The sequence below is a fragment of the Aotus nancymaae genome, unplaced genomic scaffold (genome assembly GCF_030222135.1).
Source record: "Aotus nancymaae isolate 86718 unplaced genomic scaffold, 86718_ANA_hifiasm-v0.15.2.pri h1tg000108l, whole genome shotgun sequence".
NCBI lineage: Eukaryota > Metazoa > Chordata > Mammalia > Primates > Aotidae > Aotus > Aotus nancymaae.
This window is the reverse complement of record NW_026988523.1, coordinates 12,882,258-12,906,062: the sequence shown is the minus strand read 5'-3', so window position 1 is coordinate 12,906,062 and position 23,805 is coordinate 12,882,258. Positions and strand designations below refer to the sequence as shown.

At 35.2% G+C, this 23,805-nt stretch overlaps 1 protein-coding gene and 1 pseudogene across 1 annotated transcript in view; one reads left to right on the top strand and one right to left on the bottom strand.

Annotated features, from left to right (window-relative positions):
* The window catches only part of XPR1 (xenotropic and polytropic retrovirus receptor 1), a 254,560-nt gene that overhangs the window by 186,421 nt on the left and 44,334 nt on the right, over nt 1–23,805 (bottom strand). The window contains exon 2 of the mRNA XM_064370708.1: nt 16,837–16,888. Within this exon, the coding sequence (XP_064226778.1) occupies nt 16,837–16,888 (52 nt within the window). The remainder of the gene's footprint in view (nt 1–16,836; nt 16,889–23,805) is intronic.
* LOC135272415 (small nucleolar RNA U3) lies at nt 15,060–15,166 on the top strand (annotated as a pseudogene).

Below are 23,805 nucleotides of genomic sequence, written 5' to 3'. Positions count from 1 at the left end.
ATTCAGATACTGTTATGTAGGTAATGTAGGTACTTTAAAAAGGTAGAATCTCTCAAGTCCAAAGGACACCAGGGACAAGTCTAACTTGAAAAACAATTCCACTATTAAAATTAAACTACTGCACTTCATTCTATTCATGTTCTCACTTACAGGTGAGGTTAAATGATGAAAACACATGGACACATAGAAGGGAACAACACGCACTGGGGCCTATCGGAGGGTAGAGGGTAGGAGGATGGAGAGGATCAGGAAAAATAACTAATGGGTACTAGGCTTAATGCCTAGTTGATGAAATAATCTATACAACAAATCCCCGTGACATATCTTTATCTATGTAACAAACCTGCACATCTAAGCCTGAACTTCAAAGTTTTTTAAAAAGTGATTAAAAAAATATTTTAAAAATTCAATGAGACACCAGAGAACACAGATAAACAATATAAAGAAATCAGGAAAAAGATTCATGATCTGAATGAGAAAGTCAACAAAGAGATATCATTTTTAAAAATCAAACAAATTCTAGAACTGAAGTAATCAGTGAATGAAATAAAAAAAACACAATCGAAAGCTTCAAAAATAGACTAGATCAAGAAGAAGAAAGAATTTCCGAATTTGAAGACAGATCTTTTAAAATAACCCAGTCAGTCCAAAAAATAATAGTAAAAAATAAAGCCTACATGACATATGGGACACCATAAAGCAGACAAATATTCTAATTCTAGGAATCCTAGAAGGTGAAATGACAGGCAAAGACATAGAAAACCTATTTAACAAAATAATAACTAAAATGTCTCCAAGTCTTGCAAGAGATTTGGTTATCTAGATCCAGAAGCTCAATAATTCCCAAAGAGATTCAACCCACAAAGGTCCTCCCCCAAGCATATTATAGTCAAACTATCAAAAGTCAAAGACAAAGAGAAAAATCCTAAAAACATCAAGAGAAAATTGTCAAGTCACATATAAAGTAATCACCATCAGACTAACAGCAGATTTCTCACTAGAAACCTTACAGGTCAGAAGACAATGAGATGATATATTCAAAGTTCTGGAAGAAAAAAAAAAAAAACCTGCCAGCTAAGAATACTATGCCTAGCAAAGCCATCCTTAAAAGATAAAGGAGAAATAAATTTCTTTTCCAAATGTGCAAACGCTGAGGCATTTATTTATCAGCACTAAGCCAGTCCTACAGGACATACTTAAGGGAAGTCTACATCTGAAAGCTAAAGAATAATATCTACCATCATGAAAACACACTAAAGTATAAAATTCACTGGTAGAGCAGATACACAATAATAAGAAAGAAAATCGAGACAAATGTTGTCACTACAGAAAACCACCAAACTTACATGATAAACAGTAAGAACAGAAGAAAAAAGCGAAGGATATATAAAATTAACAGAAAACAATGAATAAAATTACAGGAATAAGTCTTCACCTATCAATAATAACCTTGAATGAAAATGAATTAAATTCCCCACTTAAAAGATATATACTAGCTGAATGGATTTTTTTAAGCATGATGCTGCCTACCAGAAATCCACTTCACCTGTAAAGACATATACAGACTGAAAGGGAAGGAAAAAGGTATCTTGTGCAAACGGAAACCAAAAGTGAGCAAGAAATGCTATCAGATAAAACAAACTTTAAGTCAAACACTGTAAAATGAGACAAAGAAGGCCATTAAAAAATGATTTTAAAAAATCAATTCAGCAAGAAGATATAGCAATTCTAAATATATATGTACCCAACACCAGAGCACGCAGATATTTAAAACAAATGTTAGATCTAAAGAAAGAGATTCCAATACAACAGTAGTTGGGAACTTCAACAACCCACTCTCACCACTGGACCAATCATCTTAACAGAAAATCAACAAATAAACATTTTAACTGCACATAAACTAGATGGACCCAACAGATATTTATAGAACATTTTACCCAACAGGCACAGAATAAACATTCTGCTCATGAGCACATGGAACATTCTCTAGACAGACCATATGATAGGCCACAAAACAAGTATAAAAATTTTTTAAAAATCAAAATCATGTCAAGTAACTTCTCAGACCACAATGGAATAAAACTTGAAATCAATAACAAGAGAAACTTTGGAATCTACACAAATATATGAAAATTCAACAACATGCTCCTCAATGACCAACATGCTTCTCAATTCTGGATCAATACAGAAATTAAAAAAAAAACTTTTAATGTCTTAAAACAAATGAAAATAGAACCACAACATACCCAAACCTACAGGACACTGTAAAAGCAGTCCTAAGAGGAAAGTTTATAGCAATAAACATCTACATCAGAAAAGTAGAGAGATTTCAAATTATTTAATGATACACCCCAACGAACTAGAAAATCAAGAACAAGCCAAACCCAAATCAGTAGAAGAAAAGCAATAATAAAGATCAGAGTAGAAGTAAATAAAAATAGAGACTAAAAAAATATGCAAAGGATGAACAAAATAAAAAGGTTTTGAAAAAATAAAATGGATAAACTACAGCCAAACTAACCAAGAAAAAAAGAAGACTCATATAAAATAAGAAAGGAAAAAGGAGATATTACAACTGATGCCACACAAATACAAACTTATTACAGACTACTATTAACAAATTAATGCTAACAAATTTTAAAACCTGGAGGAAATGAGTAAGTTCCTGGACAACCTATCAAGATTGAATCAGGAAGAAACAGAAAACCTGAAGAGACCAATAACAAATAGTAAGACTGCATCAGTAATAAAAAGTCTCCCAACCAAAAAAATTCTAGGATTGGATGGCTTTACTGCTGAATCCTACCAAACTTGTAAAGAACTAACAACAATTCTCCTCAAGCTATTCTAAAAAATTGGAGAGAAGAAAACTCTTCCTAACTTATTCTACAAGGCCAGCATTACCATAATAATAAATCAAACAAAGACACAACAAAAAAACTATAAGCTAATTATCTCTGACAAACACAGGAACAAAAATCCTCAACAAAATATTAACAAACAAAATCCATCAATACATCAAAAAGGTAATACACTATGGTCAAGAAAAATTTATCCCAGGGATGCAAGGATGGCTCAACACACACAAATCAATAACTGTGAAATATCACATCAACAGAAAAGAAAACAAAAACCACAGGATCATCTCAATAGACACACACAAATGTATCTGATAAAATTCAATGTCCCTTCATAATAAAAACTCTCAACAAACTAGGCATAGAAAAAGCATACCTCAACATAATAATGGCCATATATGACAAACCCACAGCTAACATCATACTGAAGAAGGAAAGGCAAAAGCCTTCCTTATAAGAACTACCCACTTCCACCACTCTTATATTCAACATAGTACTGAAATTCCTAGCCACAGCAATGAGGCAAGAGAAAGAAATAAAAAGAAATCCAAATTGGAAACAAGAAAGTCAAGTTGTTCTGCTTTATAGATGACATGATCTTAGATACAGAAATACCTTAAGACTCCACCAAAAAAACTCTTAGAACTGATAAATTCCATAAAGTTGTAGGGTACAAAATTAGCATACAAAAAATCAGTAGTGTTTCTATACACCAATAATGAACTAACTGATAAAAAGCAATCTCATTTACTATAGGTATAAAAAAAAAAAAAAAACTACCCAGGAATACATTTAACCAAGGAGGCAAAAGGCCTCTACAATGAGAACTACAAAACACCAATGAAGGAAAGTCAAGAAGGCACAAACAGAAAGATATCCCATGCTCATGGGTCAGAAGAATTAATAGCATTAAAATGACCATATTACCCAAAGCAATCTACAAATTCAGTACAGTCCCTATCAAAATGCAATTATATTCTTCACAGAAATAGAAAAAAAAAATGCCAAAATTTGCATGGAACCACAAAAGATTCTGACTAACCAGAGCAATTCCAAGCAAAAAGAACAAAGCTGAAGGCATCACATTACCTGACTTCAAAATATACTACAAAGCTATAGTAACCCAAATAGCAAGATACTGGAATAAACACATATACACAGGCCAATGGAACAGAATAAAGAATCCAAAAATAAATCCACATGTTTACAGAAAACTGACTTTCAACAAATGCTCCAGAACATCCACTGGAGAAAGAACAACCTCTTCAAAAAATTGTGCTGGGAAAACTGGATATCCATATGCAGAAGAATGAAATCCCCCTCTCTCACTACACACAAAAATCAATTCAAAATGGATAGAAGACTTAAATGTAACTCCTAAAACTATAAAACTACCAGAAGACAACAAAGGGATATGCTTCAGAACATTGGTCTGAGAAAACATTTCACAGCTAAGACTTCAAAAGCACAGGCAACAAAAGCAAAAAAAAAAAAAAAAAACAAGCACATGGGACTGTATTAAACCAAAAGTCTTCTGCACAGCAAAGGAAACAATCAACAGAGTGAAAAGAGCACCTGCAGAGTGGGAGAAAATATCTGCAAACTATTCATCTGACAAGCAACTAGTATCTAGAATACACAAAGAACTCAAAACAACTAATAATGAAAAAACAAATAATCCCACTAAAAAGTGGGCAACAGATTTGAATGGACATTTCTCAAAAGAAGACATACAAATGGCCAACAGGTAGATGATAAAAGTGCCCAACATCACTAATCGTCAGGGAAATGAGCTATCAACTTACCCTAGTCAGAATAACTATTATTAAAAAAAAAAAAAAAAGAAAAAAAAAGAAACAAATACTGCTGAAGATGCAGAGAAAAGGGGACTCTTCTTCACTGTTGGTGGGAATGTAAATTACTACAGCCACTGTGAACAATGAAGATATGGAGGTTTCTCAAAAAACTAAAAACAGAACCACCACTCCATCCCCCAATCCCACTACCAGCTATTTAGCTAAAGAAAAGAAATTAATATATCAAAGGGATGTCAGCACCAACATGTATATTGCAGCACTATTCACAATAGCCAAGATATGGAATCAACAGATGAATGGATAAAATACGGTGTGTGTGTGTGTGTGTGTGTGTGTGTGTGTGTGTGTATACAACAATCAGGAGTGGGGATGAAACAAGATTAGCCCTTCCACTGATAATGGTTAAAGCGAGATTACTGAAAAGTGGGGCTCTTTATACATCCTCACTACTTTCGTATGTCTTTAAAAAGTTCCATAATCAGAAAAAACTAGGGGAGGGGAATACAATGATCCTGTGTACTAAAACGAGATTTGTGGTCTTTGTTTCCCCCAGGAAGGATATCAGAAATAAAGATTAATTTGAGGGATAACTTGGAATATTTTGCAGGTAACTCTCACTAGAGGCAGATAAATGGTCCTTTACTATATTTTATACACTCCAGTCTGATTAATATCTATTGGCCTGTTTTTCACTTTCTGGGATCATACCTGAATTTTTCTTTGACACCATTTGACTGCTCCTTTCACAATACAGAAGGTAGAAACACTTGAAGCAAATGCCTCATTTGGAACTCAAGCTCTAGTTCACAATTTGAAGAACATTAAAAAGTATTTTTTTAAATGTAAATGCATGAACATGGTAGGCTGAGAATGGTAGCTCATGCCTGTAACCCAGCACTTTGGGAGGTGGAAGTGAGAGGATCGCTTGAGCCCAGGAGTTCAAGATCAGCCTGGGCAACATAGAGAGACTCTGTCTCCACAAAAAAAAAAAAAAAAAATTTAATTATCCAGGCACAGTGGCATGTGCCTGTAGTCCTAGCTACTTGGGAGACTGAGGCGGGACAATTTCCTGAGCTCAGGAGTTTGAGGCTGCAGTGGGCTATGATTGTGCCATTGCACGGCAGCCTGGATGACAGAGTAATATCCTGTCTCTAAAACAAAAAATAAATTCTCTTAAGAATATGGTAGGAACAAAAGCATCCCTTCCCCTCCACCAAAAAAAAGATAGCTATGTCAAATCCCTAGAATCCGTGATGTGATCTTACTGGGGAAAAGTCTTTGTAATGTAACTATATATCTTGAGAAGACATCACCCTGGATTATCCAGGCAGACCTTAAATTCAATGACAAATGTCCTTAGATATCCAGAGGACAAAGAACAAGGTAAAGAGGCATGGACTGGAGTGGCCACAAGCCAAGAAAGCCAGCAACCACCAGAAGCTGGAAGAGACAAAAAACAGATTCTCCCCCAGAATTCCAGAAGGAAGGTAGCCCTGCAGACACCTTGATTTCAGACTTTTGGCCTCCAAAACTATGAGAGAAGAATAAATGTCTATTGTTTTAAGCTACCATGTTTGTGGTTAATTATTACAGCAACCAAAGGAAACTAATACAAGAGATTATCTACTTTTCCAATTATTGACCAACTCTTGCTTCTTCATACTGCCTCAGATAAGTGAAGTCACTGCTACTCTAAATGATTTTTAAAGCATCTCTTCCACTTTGATGGCAGGAATTTTTCTTTTATTCAATGATACCTAGTACTGGAAAACCACTACTCTCTGATCACAACTTCATATGCTTCTTTCTAGCTTTCTCATTGTTTCTTTACTAAACACCTAAGGTGGTCTTCCCTAAAAAAATGAAAAGAACTCAAAGAGGAACTTCCCTTACTTTAAACTGCCAACTTTAAACTTTCAACAATTGCTCTAGCTTTTTCCTTACTTTTTTTTTTAGTGGGGTGGGTGGGGACAGAGTCTCACTCTGTCGCCTAGGCTGGAGTGTAGTGGCGTGACCTCGGCTCACTGCAACCTCTGCCTCCCAGATTCAAGCAATTCTTCTGCCTCAGTCTCCTGAGTAGCTGGGACTACAGGTGTGTGCAACCATACCTGGCTAATACTTTCTAATGTCTACTTTAGGAAATTCTATCTGAAATCATCAGATTCATCTGCCGCTATCATTTCCTCTACAGTGTAGAATCTACATTTGTAATTCCCAAACCTTTTTTGTTCCATGATATAATGTTTTATCATTATCCCTTCCCTACTTTATGACCTTCTCTCAAATTTGATAATAAAAAATTCATTTCTGATGCTGTGTGATAACTGAAACAGTGACTTTATATGTTAGTGACTTTTACAGGTGATAAAATGTCTTAAACACTAAACATACATTAAATAGTGCCACAAAGAAAGGATTATAAACCTGTGTTAATAACATTTCTTCACTGCTTCCAGCTTCCTACCTGTATGCTACTCAAAACTGTATTTGTTTTCATAACATAATTTTACTACCTATTTATATCATTATCTAATGTCATAATAAGAAGCATTAAATTAGATCTAATTCTCTTTCTGTGAAAAAGCAGATATTTCTTCAAATCAAATAGCAATGCTATTTGTTCTTCAGAAGTACACCTTGCCTATTAGGAAACTAGACTGAGGTTAGTGGCATCTTTGTAGAATACACAAGTCCATTTTTGAAGTTAATAGTTCTTGTTATCTACAAGTTGTCATTTCCACAATACAAATGAATATGCAAATCATTTTCCAATGTAAACATTAAACAAATGATGAATAAGGTACAACCTTCAGAAATAATTCCATTACATAACTTTGAGTATCAATCGGGTCTCTTCATCCTTTCTAAAGGGGGTTAATGCAGAATAAAACACATAATTCTTAAAGAGATGGCAATTATTATGTTGGCTTGGTTCTTGTCTCAACCTCCACTCTTAGCCATCTGTATTTCTTTATGGCTCTCACAACAAGGCTCAGTGCCTACAGATAAATCTACCATTTCATTATTGGGGTTAACCTCACTACTAGTTCCCTGTATAATCTTCTCATGCAATATTAACCATCTTCAAGCAGAGACAATAAATGACTAGGACCCCTTCGTGACAAAACAACACTAACGGAACAGTAGAACTTAGAAAAGCTACTCTCCTGACATTGCCCAGCTGAAAATGTAGATTAGATATAGCTCTGCCTATTATAAAGTTATTTTATATCTAGGTCCAAAAAGTCATATAAATAATTTTTTAGAGATAAATACGCAGGATAACAAAGTAGAAACTGGGGGGAGGGGACAATATTTTAAATAACATGAAAAAGTAATGTTATATAAATGCACATATTTGACAGTAATCCTATAAATGCAAAAAACACTTCATGAATTTTAGGAATGCAATTCAGTCTTCCATTCTCCAGAACTAAAAAGCAAGCTCACATCTGTTAAAACAACAAGGATCTAGGGACAGGGGTGACATGGAAGAAGATGCTTGAAGTAGACCCTGTCCATTGAATCGTAAAATAAGAATGAATAATTTACAAGCACATTTTCATCTTCAGTGTTACTAAGAACTGAATTCTAAGGAGCTTAGGGAGACTGCAACACATCTGCTAACCAAGCAGAATAAGCAGAGAGAACCTAAGCCAAAATCTTCTAACAAAACCTATTCACAAGACTGGGGAGGGAACAGGGAGACTAAAGAACAAACAGCAGAAAAGCAGAGGGTAGCGTGGTGGCCAGTTACTTATGTCCTTAACTCTATTTATTCATCCAATTTCTGAAAGTCAGATAGCTGTATTAAGCTAACTGAGTCAGAGATGAATTAGGGTAACATTAGCTATGTACACTCTCCATCAAAAGGAATGCATTATAAGATAAAAACAGAAGCAAAATATAAAAGGAAAACTCAATCAATAGGTCTGTCCATTTTAATTTAAATAGTCTAAAAAATCCTCTAACAACTCACATATGGTCTTTCAAATCTATGCCTATTTCATGTATCTTTGAAAGGAGGCATACTAACTGTAAAACACAAAACAAAAAGAAACTACTTAGTGTTGAAAAAATATATAGTCTCTCAATACTTTATAAAATATAGTTTCTCAGCAACAAAACAACATGATGCCACAAAAACACAAAACCTTTAAAATTATGATCTTGTATCATCTGCTCCTCTACTAGTTTAAAAAAAATACTGTATGTGTCATCTCAGACTATGCCTTATGAAATTAAAACTCCAGTGTTGTAAAACAACAACTACTAACAATATGTTTGGCCACCTAACCAACAGGTAAAATCCTGCATCTAAAGATAATAGATCAAGAGAATTTGAAAAAATTTTAAAACACACACACACACACACACACACACACACACACACACACACAGAGAGAGAGAAGCAAGCTAGGTTAATTTACTCCTTTTTCCATACTTTGTCTTCAAGGAATGAGGAAGAGGATTCACTTTTATTTCTACTCAATGACGTGTCCAGTAAATATGTAAACCATGTGCCTATTTCAGATACTACATATAAAACTGTTTTAAAAAAAAAAAGTCATAATCACTAGTCACAACAGACTTACATGACTTACACTTCAGAAAATTAATGTCAATTTTTAAAATAAGATATCAGAAAGTAACAAATGCTATGCAAAGAAATAAACGAGAGTGACGTAATATAAAGTGACTAAGTGGCTACATTAGACTGCAAGAGGAAACTTGGCCTGATTTAGGTAAAGAAAGAAAGGCAATGTGACTGGAGCCTAGGAAACAATGGGGGAAATGTCGAAGGTGAGATCATGGGCCCTTATGATTTAGGACCAGATTATTTAGGGACTGCAGTCAACTGTAGTACACAGTAATAAATTTTTACATGGTCGGGCGCAGTGGCTCACGCCTGTAATCCCAGCACTTTGGAAGGCTGAGGTGGAGGGATAACCTGCGTTCAGGAGTTTGAGACCAGCCCGGACAACATGGTGAAACCCCATCTCTACTAAAAATTCAAAAATCAGCTGGGCATGCTGGCACACGCCTGTACTCTCAGCTATTTGGGAGGCTGAGGCAGGAGAATCACTGGAACCTGGGAGGTGGAGATTGCAGTGAGCCAAGATCATGCCATTGCACTCCAGCCTAGGCAACAGAGCAATTCTCCATCTCAAAAAAATAAAAAATAAATAAATAAATTTTTACATTACATCCTTGGATTACAAGAAGCAGCCTTTTAAACTCACTGTCATGCTTTCTATAAAACTGTTGTTGAAAATACTATTCAACACAGAAACAAAAGACTCTCCATGAGAGTACAAGGAAGAATTTCCTCTCAAATTTCATGTTCATAAAAGCTACTTTTTCTGAAAAACTGGTGTAAATTCACCTTGTATCAAATATCTTCTTCTATCCTCTGAAAATTCAGAGTTGAATTTACATTCTGTCAATTGCACAAAACCTTATGGTATCTATTTTATTTAAATACACCTTTTAAAAAAAAAAAATTCTGAGACAGAGTCTCACTCTGTTGCTCAGGCTGGAGGGCAGTGGCACAATCTCAGCTCACTGCAACTTCTCAGGTTCAAGCAATTCTCATTCCTTAGCCTCCAGAGTAGCTGGGATTATAGGCATGCGCCACCACACCCAGCTAGTTTTTGTATTTTTAGTAGAGATGCAGTTTCGCCATGTTGCCCAGGCTGGTCTCAAACTCCTGACCTCAAGTGATATGCCAGCCTTGGCCTCCCAAACTGCTGGGATTACAAGTGTGAGCCAACGTGCCTGGCCAAATAAACTTTTAACCTTAGAATAGTTTTAGATTTACAGGAAAGTTGCAAAGATAGTACAGAGAGTTCCCATATTCCCTCAACCCAGTTGCCCCTCTGTCATTATTAACATCTTACATAAATATGGTACATTTGTCCCAATCAGTAAACCAATAATGATACATTATTATTAACTGAAGTCTATATATTACCAAGATTCCTCTAGTTTATGCCTGATGTTCTTTTTCTGTTCCAGAATCCTCAGGGCATCTATTCTATGTATTAAATTTACTCTAGTTTTATTCTCACTAATCTTCATTTTCCCCTTATTCCAAGCTCTGTAACTATTGTTATCTAATATGTGCTATCTTATTCTATAAACCTTCCCCAATACTTCTGGGAACTATATGGAGTAATAAAAAAAATCAGGAGAGAAATTTACTGAAAGATACAATTTGCTTTTTTCTAATAAGTTAAATAGTCTAGTATTTTTCAAAGTAATGTTTTTAAAAAATTCTTACATCTTTTAAAAATAGACATACAATGAAATGTCCAATTAATATTCTGTTCAAAGCTATCATTTGGAAAAAAATACAAAGTCATTTTTTAAAAAGTCTTTTAATATTAATCTCCAGAATTCTCTTTTGTTGTCAAATAGAGCATTAATAATCCCGATTGTCATTACTGAGTCATGCAACCTTAACGTGGTCTCAGATTGTACATATCTAAAACAAAGGCTAAGCAAAATGATCTTATAATGTCCTTTTCCATTAGAAATATCAACTTCTTAGTTTTGTGACCTACGTTGACTGTTAGATTTGCATGTTTTTCCATCATGAATAAAAAGTAGAAAACAATGTTTTTAAACAAAAGTTACATTTAAAAAAGAATATCACAAAATGAAGTTTGAAGCAGTCCTTGAAATTAATTCAAAGAAAAAATTAAAATAAATTAATCAAATACAGCACATAATTTATATATATCTGACTTCAAAAGTATCCTGGAAAAGCGGGAACACAGTTTATCTAAAAAAAAAAAAAAAAAAAAAAAGATGCAAGATGTGAGCCTTTACCCAACTAGATTAATTCCATAAAATTACTGAGACACCAAATTGGGGGCAGGGAGCATGAAAAAAGGTAAAACTTGACACTTATAATGCCAAATGGGTACTATATGTAAGAATTCTGTTATACTTAATCTATAAGTATAAAAATTATCCTGCCTCAGAACAACCTTAATTATTAAGGTATGACTGACTGATACATTGATGGGAACCTCCAGTTTGCAGTTTAATTTGTCACAAATATCAAGAGGTAGTATACTCACTGATATCAAGAATCATAAAAACCCCACCATTCTAGTCACCTTCATCCCCTAACTGCCATGTATTCTATATCTACAAGTCTTTCTGCAGAAAAGGATAACAAAATAGTAAAAATTTAAATATGCCCTTATTTCAAAAATCAATAGGCTGGGCGCAGTGGCTCATGCCTGTAATCCCAACACTTTTGGAGGCTGAGGCAAGTGGATCACTTGAGGTCAGGAGTTCAAGACCAGCCTGGCCAGCATGGCAAAACCCCATCTCAACTAAAAATACAAAAATTAGCCTGGCATGGTGGTGGGCACCTGTAATCCCAGCTACTCAGGAGGCTGAGGCAGGAGAACTGCTTGAACCCCCAGGAGGCGGAGGTTGCAGTAAGCTGAGATCACGCCACTGTACTCCAGCCTGGGTGACAGAGCAAGACCCTGTCTCAAAAAAAAAAAAAAAAATCGAATGTATAATCTTCAACACAGAATTTTAAGTCAACATCTCAGTCATATATTTCTAATGTAAATGGTTACACAAAAATACCAGTGATTATATAGGAGAGTAGGTAATGAAATATATCAGAAATATATATTTATATATAAATGGAAAAGAAATGCCTGAGAGTAAGTCCTTATCTAATTATTTCAGAATATGAGTACTTCCTAGTTATAACAATAAAACATTTATTTTAAACAGATTTTTTTTGCAATTTGCAATATATAACTGATTCATGAAATTCACTCTCAGAGGACAAAACAAAACAACTAGGAATTTGAATATGTTTATTTGAGTAACAGAGAGCAAACTAAAGTAAACATAAGTTCTCAATACACTGAAATTGTTTTGTTGACTTACTTGTAATTGAGGAAAAGCCTACTTTATCAATGAAGTAAAGGTACCAGCTTGAAATGTCCTATTAAGAAGAAAGTAGTAATTCACTAGTATAAAAAAGTATCTGTGTTCAACCTCTTGTCAAAAAAAGCTTTCACATATTGTGCCTTTTATCTAGTACGCTTTTATCAAACAAATCATTTCAATCTTAAATAATCCATTTTAAGTCACCTTTCTTTGACTATAATTATAAATGCAATCCACTTTAAACAAAAGTAGAAGAGTATGAAATATATGGAAGCTACTCATTATACTATAACATATCTTGAGTAGGAAATCAGAAAAACTGGTTTTTACCTCTAATTATGATTATAACCACTTAAGTTATTTAAATATCTTGGTACAGCTATTACTTAGATTTAATTCAATAAACACTTAAAAAACAAATGTCCTCTAGATATTATAAACAGGGGAAAAATACTCTTATATTGATTTTAAAAAAAACAAACTACAATGAACTCAAGAAGCCTATTAGCCTATTGGTTAACTATTATCCAAGAGAAGGCTAGCATTAATCATACAAATCTAAGATAATTTAAGATTTTATGATGGGGTTCTCAATGCTGGCTATATATGATTATATGTTAGAATCACTTTGGGAAGAATATAAAAATACCAATCAATATCAATATCATGCATTAATACCAATGACTCCACCCCTAGATCCTTTTCAACTGGTTTAGAATGGGGACCAAATGTAGGTATTTGTTAAAAAAAAAAAAAAGACTCCCTCCCCATTGAGGAGCTGAGTTGTTCAGTAGATCTGAAAGCCACTACTTAGGGTATACTAAAGCTTTAAGGTAAAAAGAAACTTGTTCTCTGGCATCAAAGGTTTTAGGTCTACTAAAACTTAAAGTGTAGGGGGAAAAAAGGAGAATGAAGTAAAGAGAGAAAGGCAATATTCAAAAAAGAATCCTACCAAGTATCTTTTTCCTTTAAAAATGTTACAAGTTTAAAGCCCTCTCTTGGACTTCGTTGAAAACTGCATATGCTGCATTATTTTATAAATAACTGCTAAACAAAAGTCTAAAAATACACAATGAATAGCAAGGATAAGATACAGAAATGATTGTCATTTAAACTGAACATCATATAAGAGATAATATAAAATCGTAATGCAAATGAGAGAATTACAGTTCTCTTTAATACATTTTTCTAACTTCAATACTACGTAGAGTGTTTCCTTAAACCACTTGACAATATCTTCAATTCTCCACTCTTTCAAGTGAAAAATTCAGGTTCAAAAAGACAAAAATTGACATAGTTTTATATTATGTTTACATGAAAGTATAAAGAAAAATGTGTGACGTTTTTCTTGTGAAAGTAATACATATTCCTACAATACTTCCTCTATAACATGGTCCAAAGAAGTTAATGTCTCTGAATAATGAGAAAAAGAAAAGGCTCCTAGCTATAAGTATTTGTCATTTTAAGTATACTTTCACAAAATTCAGTTTTTCTCTAATAACAGCTGAAAGTAAATGAAAAAAATACTAGAAACATGCTCCAGCATAAAAAGGATGAATAAATATCATCATCATTTTCAATTTATCTCAAGAGTATCTTTGTTACAAACAATAGTAAAATAAGAGAACCAATATTAAAGCAAGTTATACAGGGAAAGGAATCAGTTCACCTTCTATGGAACTTCATTTTTCTTACACACTTAAAATAACTAAAGGAGGTATATTTATGACATACAAAATAAGAGATAATCCAATAAAAAACTAAACATATTGATAAACCTTAAGTGTCTTGAGATAAATATTAGAGAATTAAATACATTATAGTCTAAAATTCAGTGACATGAAACTAACGGCCAATGCCAGACTTAACATGGTAAGGGAAAAGATTTTTAGATGTTCAGAGGAAATACATTTTTAATTCAGAATGGTTCGAGATGAAAGGTGTGTTTTTCTATATGACTGATGAAATGAGACTTTTAACTATAAATCCACAGTAAACTTCAGCATCTGTTGTCATGAGAACAAGCCTATAATAGCTTGTCACTAGAATAACTTCATAGAATTGTTGTCTCATACAGATATTATCCTATACATCCAACCTAGAATATTCTCCATATGTACTTTTTCGTATTCAACTCTCATTTTAAAAATCTGATTTAAAGATTGGAATGTGGAATTTTAAAAGAATATCCAGCCTCAGAAGGAACATTCTCCCTCAAGAATAGTTGTTGAACTAGCTCCTATTTACTGACACAAGAACATGTACACATGTATATATAAACATGCTTACACACATACACACACACACACACACACACACACACATTCACTGTAAACATTCTCCATTGTTTTACTGGTCCCAGTCTAAAGGCACGACATACATAGAAAGGAAAAGATGTGTTGCGTAAATTATGGATGAGGGGAGGGGAGGAGAGGAAAACATATTGGGAGAAGGAAAGACTATACTTTCAGGGATCATTTCTATAGTCTGTTACTAGAGAAGATTCTCTGAATGTGTAGAGCACCGAATCAAAACAGCATGGTACTGGTACCAAAACAGAGATATAGACCAATGGAACAGAACAGAGGCGTCGGAGGCGACACAACATATCTACAACCACCCGATCTTTGACAAACCTGATAAAAACAAGCAATGGGGAAAGGATTCCCTGTTCAATAAGTGGTGTTGGGAAAACTGGCTAACCATATGCAGAAAGCAGAAACTCGACCCCTTCCTGACACCTTACACTAAAATTGACTCCAGATGGATTAAAGACTTAAACATAAGGCCTAACACCATAAAAACCCTAGAAGGAAACCTAGGCAAAACCATTCAGGACATAGGCGTAGGCAAGGACTTTATGACCAAAACACCAAAAGCATGGGCAACAAAAGCCAAAATAGACAAATGGGACCTAATCAAACTCCACAGCTTCTGCACGGCAAAAGAAACAGTCAATAGAGTGAATCGGCAACCAACAGAATGGGAAAAAATTTTGGCAGCCTACCCATCTGACAAAGGGCTGATATCCAGAATTTACAATGAACTAAAAAAGATTTACAAGAAAAAAACAAACAAGCCCATTCAAAAATGGGTGAAGGATATGAACAGATACTTTACAAAAGAAGACATACAAGAGGCCAACAAACATATGAAAAAATGCTCATCATCACTGGTCATTAGAGAAATGCAAATCAAAACTACATTGAGATACCATCTCACGCCAGTTAGAATGGCGATCATTAAAAAATCTGGAGAAAATAGATGCTGGAGAGGATGTGGAGAAATAGGAACACTTTTACACTGTTGGTGGGAATGTAAATTAGTTCAACCACTGTGGAAAACAGTGTGGCAAGTCCTCAAGGACCTAGAAATAGAAATTCCATTTGACCCAGCAATCCCATTACTGGGCATATATCCAAAGGATTATAAATCGTTCTACTATAAGGACACATGCACACGAATGTTCATTGCAGCACAGTTTACAATAGCAAAGACCTGGAACCAACCCAAATGCCCATCGATGATAGACTGGACAGGAAAAATGTGGCACATATACACCATGGAATATTATGCAGCCATTAAAAATGAGGAGTTCGCATCCTTTGTAGGGACATGGATGAACCTGGAAACCATCATTCTCAGCAAACTGACACAAGAACACAAAACCAAACACCACATGTTCTCACTCATAGGAGGGTGTTGAACAAGGAGAACACATGGACACAGGGAGAGGAGCACTATACACGGGGGTCTGTTGGGGGGGGGACAGCGGGGGGGTGGGGAGTTGGGGAGGGATAGCATGGGGAGAAATGCCAGATATGGGTGAGGAGGAGGGAGGCAGCAAATCACACTGCCATGAATGCACCTATGCAACAACTTTGCATGTTTTTCACATGTACCCCAAAACCTAAAATGCAATTAAAAAAAATATATATATATTGGGAGAAGGAAGCATAACACAGAAAAATCTACGACTACATCAATATATATGATTCACAGTCTTAAGGTGACATAAGGACATAGTAAAAGATTCATCATAGGGTAAAGGTGAGTTAGACAAGAGAAAAATTTAGAATAAATTATAAAATAATTGTAATATATATTATTAAAAGAAAAAAGACCTATATAATAGGACAGGTTATCGTATTAGTTTTATACTCTGCAGTACAAAATATCTTTCCTTAAAAAGTGATTATCTGTGATTAAACTTAAGGGTTAATTCATCTTACCTTCCACAGAAGGTGCCTGGTCCTGAGCTGAATACAGCATATCCTTGAAAGCCTATTAGAAAGAAAGAAAAAGAATATATGAAATCATGAGTAAGCTTTATACTCAAAGTATCTGAAGCTAAACAACTTTTTCAATATTCAGTGACCACACATAGTTCCCCAAATTGAGAAGTACTTCAATTTACATTTATAAGCTAAAATCTAAATATTATACTTTCATATCAATCCAGTATTGTCCAATTTTTAAGATGAGGGCTAACTTGTATACTTTAAATTAAGGAACAGCTGGAAAAGAATGAAAAATCACATGAGAGCTTATAAACCCTCTTCACCAAGAAAAAACACAGAACAAAACAGAACAAAAGTCCTAGAGAAATAAACTAGAAGACTGCATAAGAAACTATCAAGAGCTGGATACAATATCTTTTTAAAATTGTAAGAAGGAATATGTAAAATAAAATTCACCTTCTTAACTATATTTAAATTTATAGTTCAATAGTGTTGAGTACATTCACATCATTGTGCAACCGTTTTCCAGAACTCTTTTCATCTTGAATACTTTTTTAAATTAAATTTTATTTTTTATAGCCAGGCGTGGTGGCACACGCCTGTATTCCTAGCTACTCAGGAGGCTGAGGTGGGAGGATCACTTGAACCCAGGAGGCCAGAAGTCACAGTGGGCCAAGACTGTGCTGCCACACCCCAGCCCGGAAGACAGAGAGAGGCTCCATCTAAAAAATAAATTAAAAAAAAAATAAAACTTGTAAAACAAATTTTATTTTTAATCCACAAATAGTAACTATACATATGCCTGGGGTACATGGTGATATTTCAATACATATGGTATATACTGATCAGATCAGGGTAATTTGGATATCCATCATCTAAAACATCTATAATTTTTTTGTGTTGGGAACATTCAATATCCTCCTTCTAGCTATTTTGAAACTATATACTATTGTTAACTATAGTCATCCTACAATGGTACAGAACACTAGAATTTATTCCTCCTATCTAGCTGAAATTCTGTATCCTTTAACAAATCTCTCCCTATCCTCCCCCATGCCCTCTTCCCTTCCCAGCCTCTAGTATCCCCTGCTCTACTTTTTATTTCCGTGAGATCAACTATTCTTAGGTTCCATATGAGTGAGAACATGCAGTGTTTAACCTTCCATTCCTGGCTTATTTAACCTAATGTCTTCTAGTTCCATTCATGCTGTCACAAATGATAGAATTTCATTCTTTTTATGACTGAATAACCTTCCTTTGTGTATATATACCACATCTCCTTTAGCCATTCATCTGTTGTTGGACACCTAGGTTGATTCCCTATCTTAGCTATTGTTAACAGTGTTGCAATAAGCATAGGGGCACAGATGTCTCTTTGGTATACTGACTTCCTTTCCTTTGGATAAATGCCCAGTAGTGGAATTCCTGAATCATACCGTATTAATAGTTCTATGTGCAGTTATTTGAGGAATCTCCATACTGTTCTCCATAGTAGCTGTACTAGTTTACATTCCCACCAACAGAGTATAAGACTTCTTTTTTCTCTGCATTCTTACCAGCATTTTTTTGTTTTGTTTTGTTTTTTGTCATTTTGATAACAGTCATCCTAACAGATGATACCTCATTGTGGATTTGATTTGTATTTCTTTAATGATGAGTAATGTTAAACATTTTTTTTCATTTAGCTGTTAGCTGCTTGCACGTCTTCTTTTGAGAAATGTCTGTTCAGATCACTTGCCCATTTTTAAATCATTTTTTTTTTTTTTTGCTGTTGAGATGGTTGAGTTCCTTGTATACTCTAGATATTCATTGCCTGTAGTGTGAGTAGTGTGCAAATATTTTGCCTCATTTTATAGGTTCTTTTTTCACTATACTGATTGTTTCCTTTGCTATCTAGAAGTGTTGTAATTTGACATAAACCCATTTATTTCTTTCTTGCTTTTGTTGCCTATGATTTTGAGTTCTTACTCATGAAATCTTTTCCCAGACCAATGTCCTGAAGCATTTTTCAGTGGAGATCTGGAAAGTCTTCCCTAAGGGTTTAGGACTATAAAGACTGGATAGGTTTATAGTTTGTTTTGTTTTGTTTTCCAAAACCACACTCTAGATTAGCTAACCGTATTTAGGTAATTTGGATGGTTAGAGTTTAATCTCTCAATAAGTCGTTGGGGAACAGGAACAAGAAATATTCCCTTATTATCTATCAAAATGGTAAAATCAATTAAGTGGATGAGGACATCCATAGCTTCAAAGCTTTAAATACCATCAAAATCAATTAAGTGGATGAGGACATCCATAGCTTCAAAGCTTTAAATACCATCTAAACACTGAGGATGCACAAATTGGCCTACAGCAGGATTCCTCAAACTCAGTATCAATAGCATTTTAGGCCAGATAATTCTTTGTTGTAGGGGGCTGCTCTGTGCATTACAGAATTTTGAGTAGCATCCCTGGCATCTAGAGACCCATTAGATAACAGTATCAATCCCCACACCCCAACTTTGAAAACTAAACATTGCCAAATGTCCTCTGATGGCAAAAAGATCCCTTCCCAGAATCAGCAAAAATATTCAAGCATATAAATCCCAACAAAGAAGAAGTAACTTCCAGAGTAACTCACTCTTTTTAAGAAAAGAATGCGGGTCCTCAAGTGTAGTAAATTACATTCTTCCCAAGTGAATTTACTATTTGCTTTAGACTAGTGGCCAAACTGTCAGATCCATGACTAACCAAGCCTAATAACATACAGTAAAATATTTCCAATGAAACCAGAAAAGATAAAAATTTTAAACCAATGCATTTTTGTTCATTTTAACCAGTTTTATTAAAATGTTGGATGTACAAAATTGGAAAATGACGTATGTACAAAAATTGTTAATGTCACATATGCTTAAATCCAGTAACATTCAGTAATATTCACTACTTATACAGAATTTGAAGCAACACAATAATGCAACTGAGGTATAATAAAAAATCAGTATTTGGGCCGGGCGCAGTGGCTCAAGCCTGTAATCCCAGCACTTTGGGAGGCCGAGGCGGGTGGATCACGAGGTCAAGAGATCGAGACCATCCTGGTCAACATGGTGAAACCCCGTCTTTACTAATACAAAAAATTAGCTGGGCATGGTGGCGCATGCCTGTAATCCCAGCTACTCAGGAGGTTGAGGCAGGAGAACTGCCTGAACCCAGGAGGCAGAGGTTGTGGTGAGCCGAGATCGCGCCATTGCACTCCAGCCTGGGTAACAAGAGCGAAACTCCGTCTCAAAAAAAAAAAAAAAAAAAAAAAAAAAAATCAGTATTTGGTCTTTGTGTCCAGTTCCCAGCATAGAGCTCCAAAAACCTTTGGAATATACTGTCTTTTATATGCTAAAGATAGCTCAATGGGAGGAAGTGGGAGTAAGGGTCCTAGATGCTTCATGATGGTGGCTGGTCACCAGAAAAATCAAGTGATTAGAGGATTAGAACTTTTAGCCCCACCTCCAGACCTCTGAAGAAGGGAGAAGGGTTGAAGACTGAGCTCAATCACTAATAAAAAGGATTTAATCAACTGTGCCTATGTAATGAAACCACCATAAAAACCCTTAAACATCAAGATTCAGAGTGCTTCCAAGCTGATGAACACATGAATGTGCAGGCTCTGTGCCATCCCCATCCTAACGTCTTGCACTATGCATCACTTCCATTAGGCTGTTTTTAAGTTGTATTCTTTATAATAAATCTGTTATAGTAAGTACAGTGCTTTCCTAAGTACTGAGAGTAGTTCTAGCAAATTATCAAACCTGGAGGTGGGGATCATGGGAATCCTCAAATTTGTAGTCAGACAGGCAGAAATCGAAAACACCTTTGCAAAAACTGTAACTGAGAAAATTATTACAGTGCAAGAGATCTCACCTGACCAGCTCCACCTTGCTTCTAACCTCCAAGCTGTCTTTGTTCATTCCAGGGCCAAACTAACTTTGGGAGGAACGTAGTTTACAGCTCAGCTTTGGGAGGAATGTAATTTATAGCCCAACTTTGAAACAAAGACGATAATAACCCTTTCCCCAAACAAACTACCTTCCTGCTGGAGACTAGACTGTCTTTGTAGGACTAATTAATTAGTCATAACATTAGAAATTATGGTTTAGAAGTCATGCAGCTGGAGGCTGCAGGATTCTGAACCTCCCCAAATTGCTCTTGGGGATAACATCATGATTATAAAAATATGATCAGTGCCTGAAATATTTTGCAGACCCTGTCCTCTGAGCTGTCACCACCCAGATCGATAAACTGGCTTATCTGGTCTTGTACTCAGGTACTGACTCAGCACCAAGAGGACAGCTTCAACTCTCTGTTAGGAATAATAAATTCCTCTTCAAAAGGTTTAAATGTGTAATGTTCTTATCCTTTGCTCAAAAGTCCAACCTCCTTATACTCTCTTGTTTCTAGCCTGTAAACCACCCTCCCGCTCTAGTAGCACCCTGACATGCCTAGGCATGTCCAGACATGCCTTGTACCATAATGTACAGACCACTCCCCCGCCTTCCTTCTGTTACAAATTACACGATAACCATATTTAGAAGAGTTTAAGCCTTAGCCAACCGGGATCAGCTCAGATTGTGTGGTCCAACCCCAGCCAACAGGGGAAGGACACATGGACAGGAACTGCGTTAGGGATAAAAACCCCTTCTCTCCTTTGTTCAGTGTGCTCTTGCGATCGGGACTAACGCAGGCAGCACTCTTTTGCAGAAATAAATTGCCTAGCTGAGAAAACTTTTTGCCTGAGTGCTAGTTCTTCTTTGTGGCACAAAGCATTTGTTTCCAACATCTCTATAATTTCATCTCCAACCCAACCGATCAGCACTCCCGACTCACTGGCCCACTACCCACCAAATTATCCTTAAAAACTCAGATCCCTGAATTTTCAAGGAGACTGCTTTGAGTAATAATAAAACTCTGGTCTCCTGTATAACCAGTTCCATGTGAATTAAGCTCTTACTCTATTGCAATTCCCCTGTCTTAACAAACTGGCTCTGTCTAGGCAATGGGCAAGGAGAACCAGTTTGGTGATTACAAACTGTGGGAAGCCTGGGCATCCCATTTGCAGCTGGCATCTTAAGCAGAAGCAGTCTTATGAAACAGAGGCATTAACCTGCAGGGTCTGTACTACCTCCAGGTAGTCAGTGTCAAAACTGAACTCAATTGTTGGACACCCAGATGCTGTAGAAAGTTGGTTTCTGGTGTCACAAAAACAGTAACCATTTGGTCCCAGAAGTGGTGTCACCAAACATCTTAGTATTCTGTTCAAAGCAGAATCTTACCCTTACTCACAAACAAAAAGCACCACACCACAAAGTGACCATATGAGGAAACCTTTATTAATGGACCACATCTTTTCTAAGATTACATTTGAAGCTCAGCCTCATATTTACAGAGTATTAATTCTTAAACATATTAATTCAACATACAGACACGTTTAAGAATTAATACTCTGTAAATATGAGGCTGAATAGGACAAAATTATAAAACCTCTTCTTAAAAAGTATATATATACTCAGTATTTTCTTTACAATTTCATGTGTCTCAGGGAACATTAACTGCCAGACCAAAATAAGAAGTCAGTCAAGAAGAGCTTATCAAACATCTATTTTTGTACCCACATTAGAATTTTATATTGAAGTCCTCTACAAGTATAGAGTGGTGGTAATACTTTTGTTCCTCAATAGGATATTTCCAGAAGGGAAATGAACAAAAGACTGCTAAAAGCAGAGTAAATCTCTAGAAATTCAAAACAAGTACTAGAAAAATGTAAGGAGAAAGGAACAAACTGATCCAGCTAGAGAACAGTTACACAAATAAATCATCATGGGAACAAATAATATCAGAGATTCAAATGTATGAATGAAGTTCTTCCACTTTTGGGGTGTAGTAGGAATGGATGGCAAAATTAAATAATGCTATCAGGAACCAAATGAATCACCAATGGCTTGCAGTGACTTGTACATAGTAGGAGCTCAAAAAATAGTTTTTGAATTCAAAAGTGTTCCTTCTCTGGAGAAATTACTTTGAAGATGATTAACAAAGCACACTAAGTAGAATATCTGACATGTAATATAAATAAATTCAATTTGAAAAGGAAACCTTTCCAAATTAAATTTTTAAGAAGATGAATTTGAATTTTATAAGGAGAAAAATGATGATAGTCTTTATTCTGATTATAAAACTGAATCAAGGTTTCATTTAAGTCAAGACAAATCTCACAGAAATCATAGGCAACTCTTTTTGCTTCTTACTACTTTGTGTTCATCTGATTAAGAGGGCCTATATTTTTGGTAGTAATGATCTATAAAAGAACTCCACAAGTAAGATACCGTTCTATGACTGTGACAAGAGAATAGTTCCCAATCAGGAACTGGGGGGAAGAAAACCCTCTAAAAGTATCATCTATATTACCTATGGACTGTTTGCCTATGAGTCACCCACACCACATGCCTGGGCTGGAAGCAATACATCCAAATCACAAAACAACAAATTAAAAGTTTCCTCAACTCATGCTGTTTAAGGAAATCTAACACTTTATATAAAACCCTGCATTTGTACAGTAAATAAATAAATATGTTTTCATATGCATTACATGAGTTCTTTGATTTCCAAAGTATTAAAAGCAATCCTTTACATCGGCATTCCTACTCTAATTTCTGTTAAATGATTTGTTATAATTCTGAAAAGAAAGTAAAAACTTGCAACCCCAATTCACTATGCCAAAAGAAAAAAATTAAGCTGACAGCTAAGTAATGCAAGCGAAGGCCTTTCCTTTTGTTCCTTGGCAAATAGCTACAGATAAAAGGTTAAAATATCTCCACAGGTAGCTACTCTATGTTCATCTCATCTTATGTAAAGTGCTGCTTTACTGAGAATGAGATTAATACATAATTGACTATTCCCCTGTCTGCTCCTTTTCTCTTGCAACATGGTGATTAC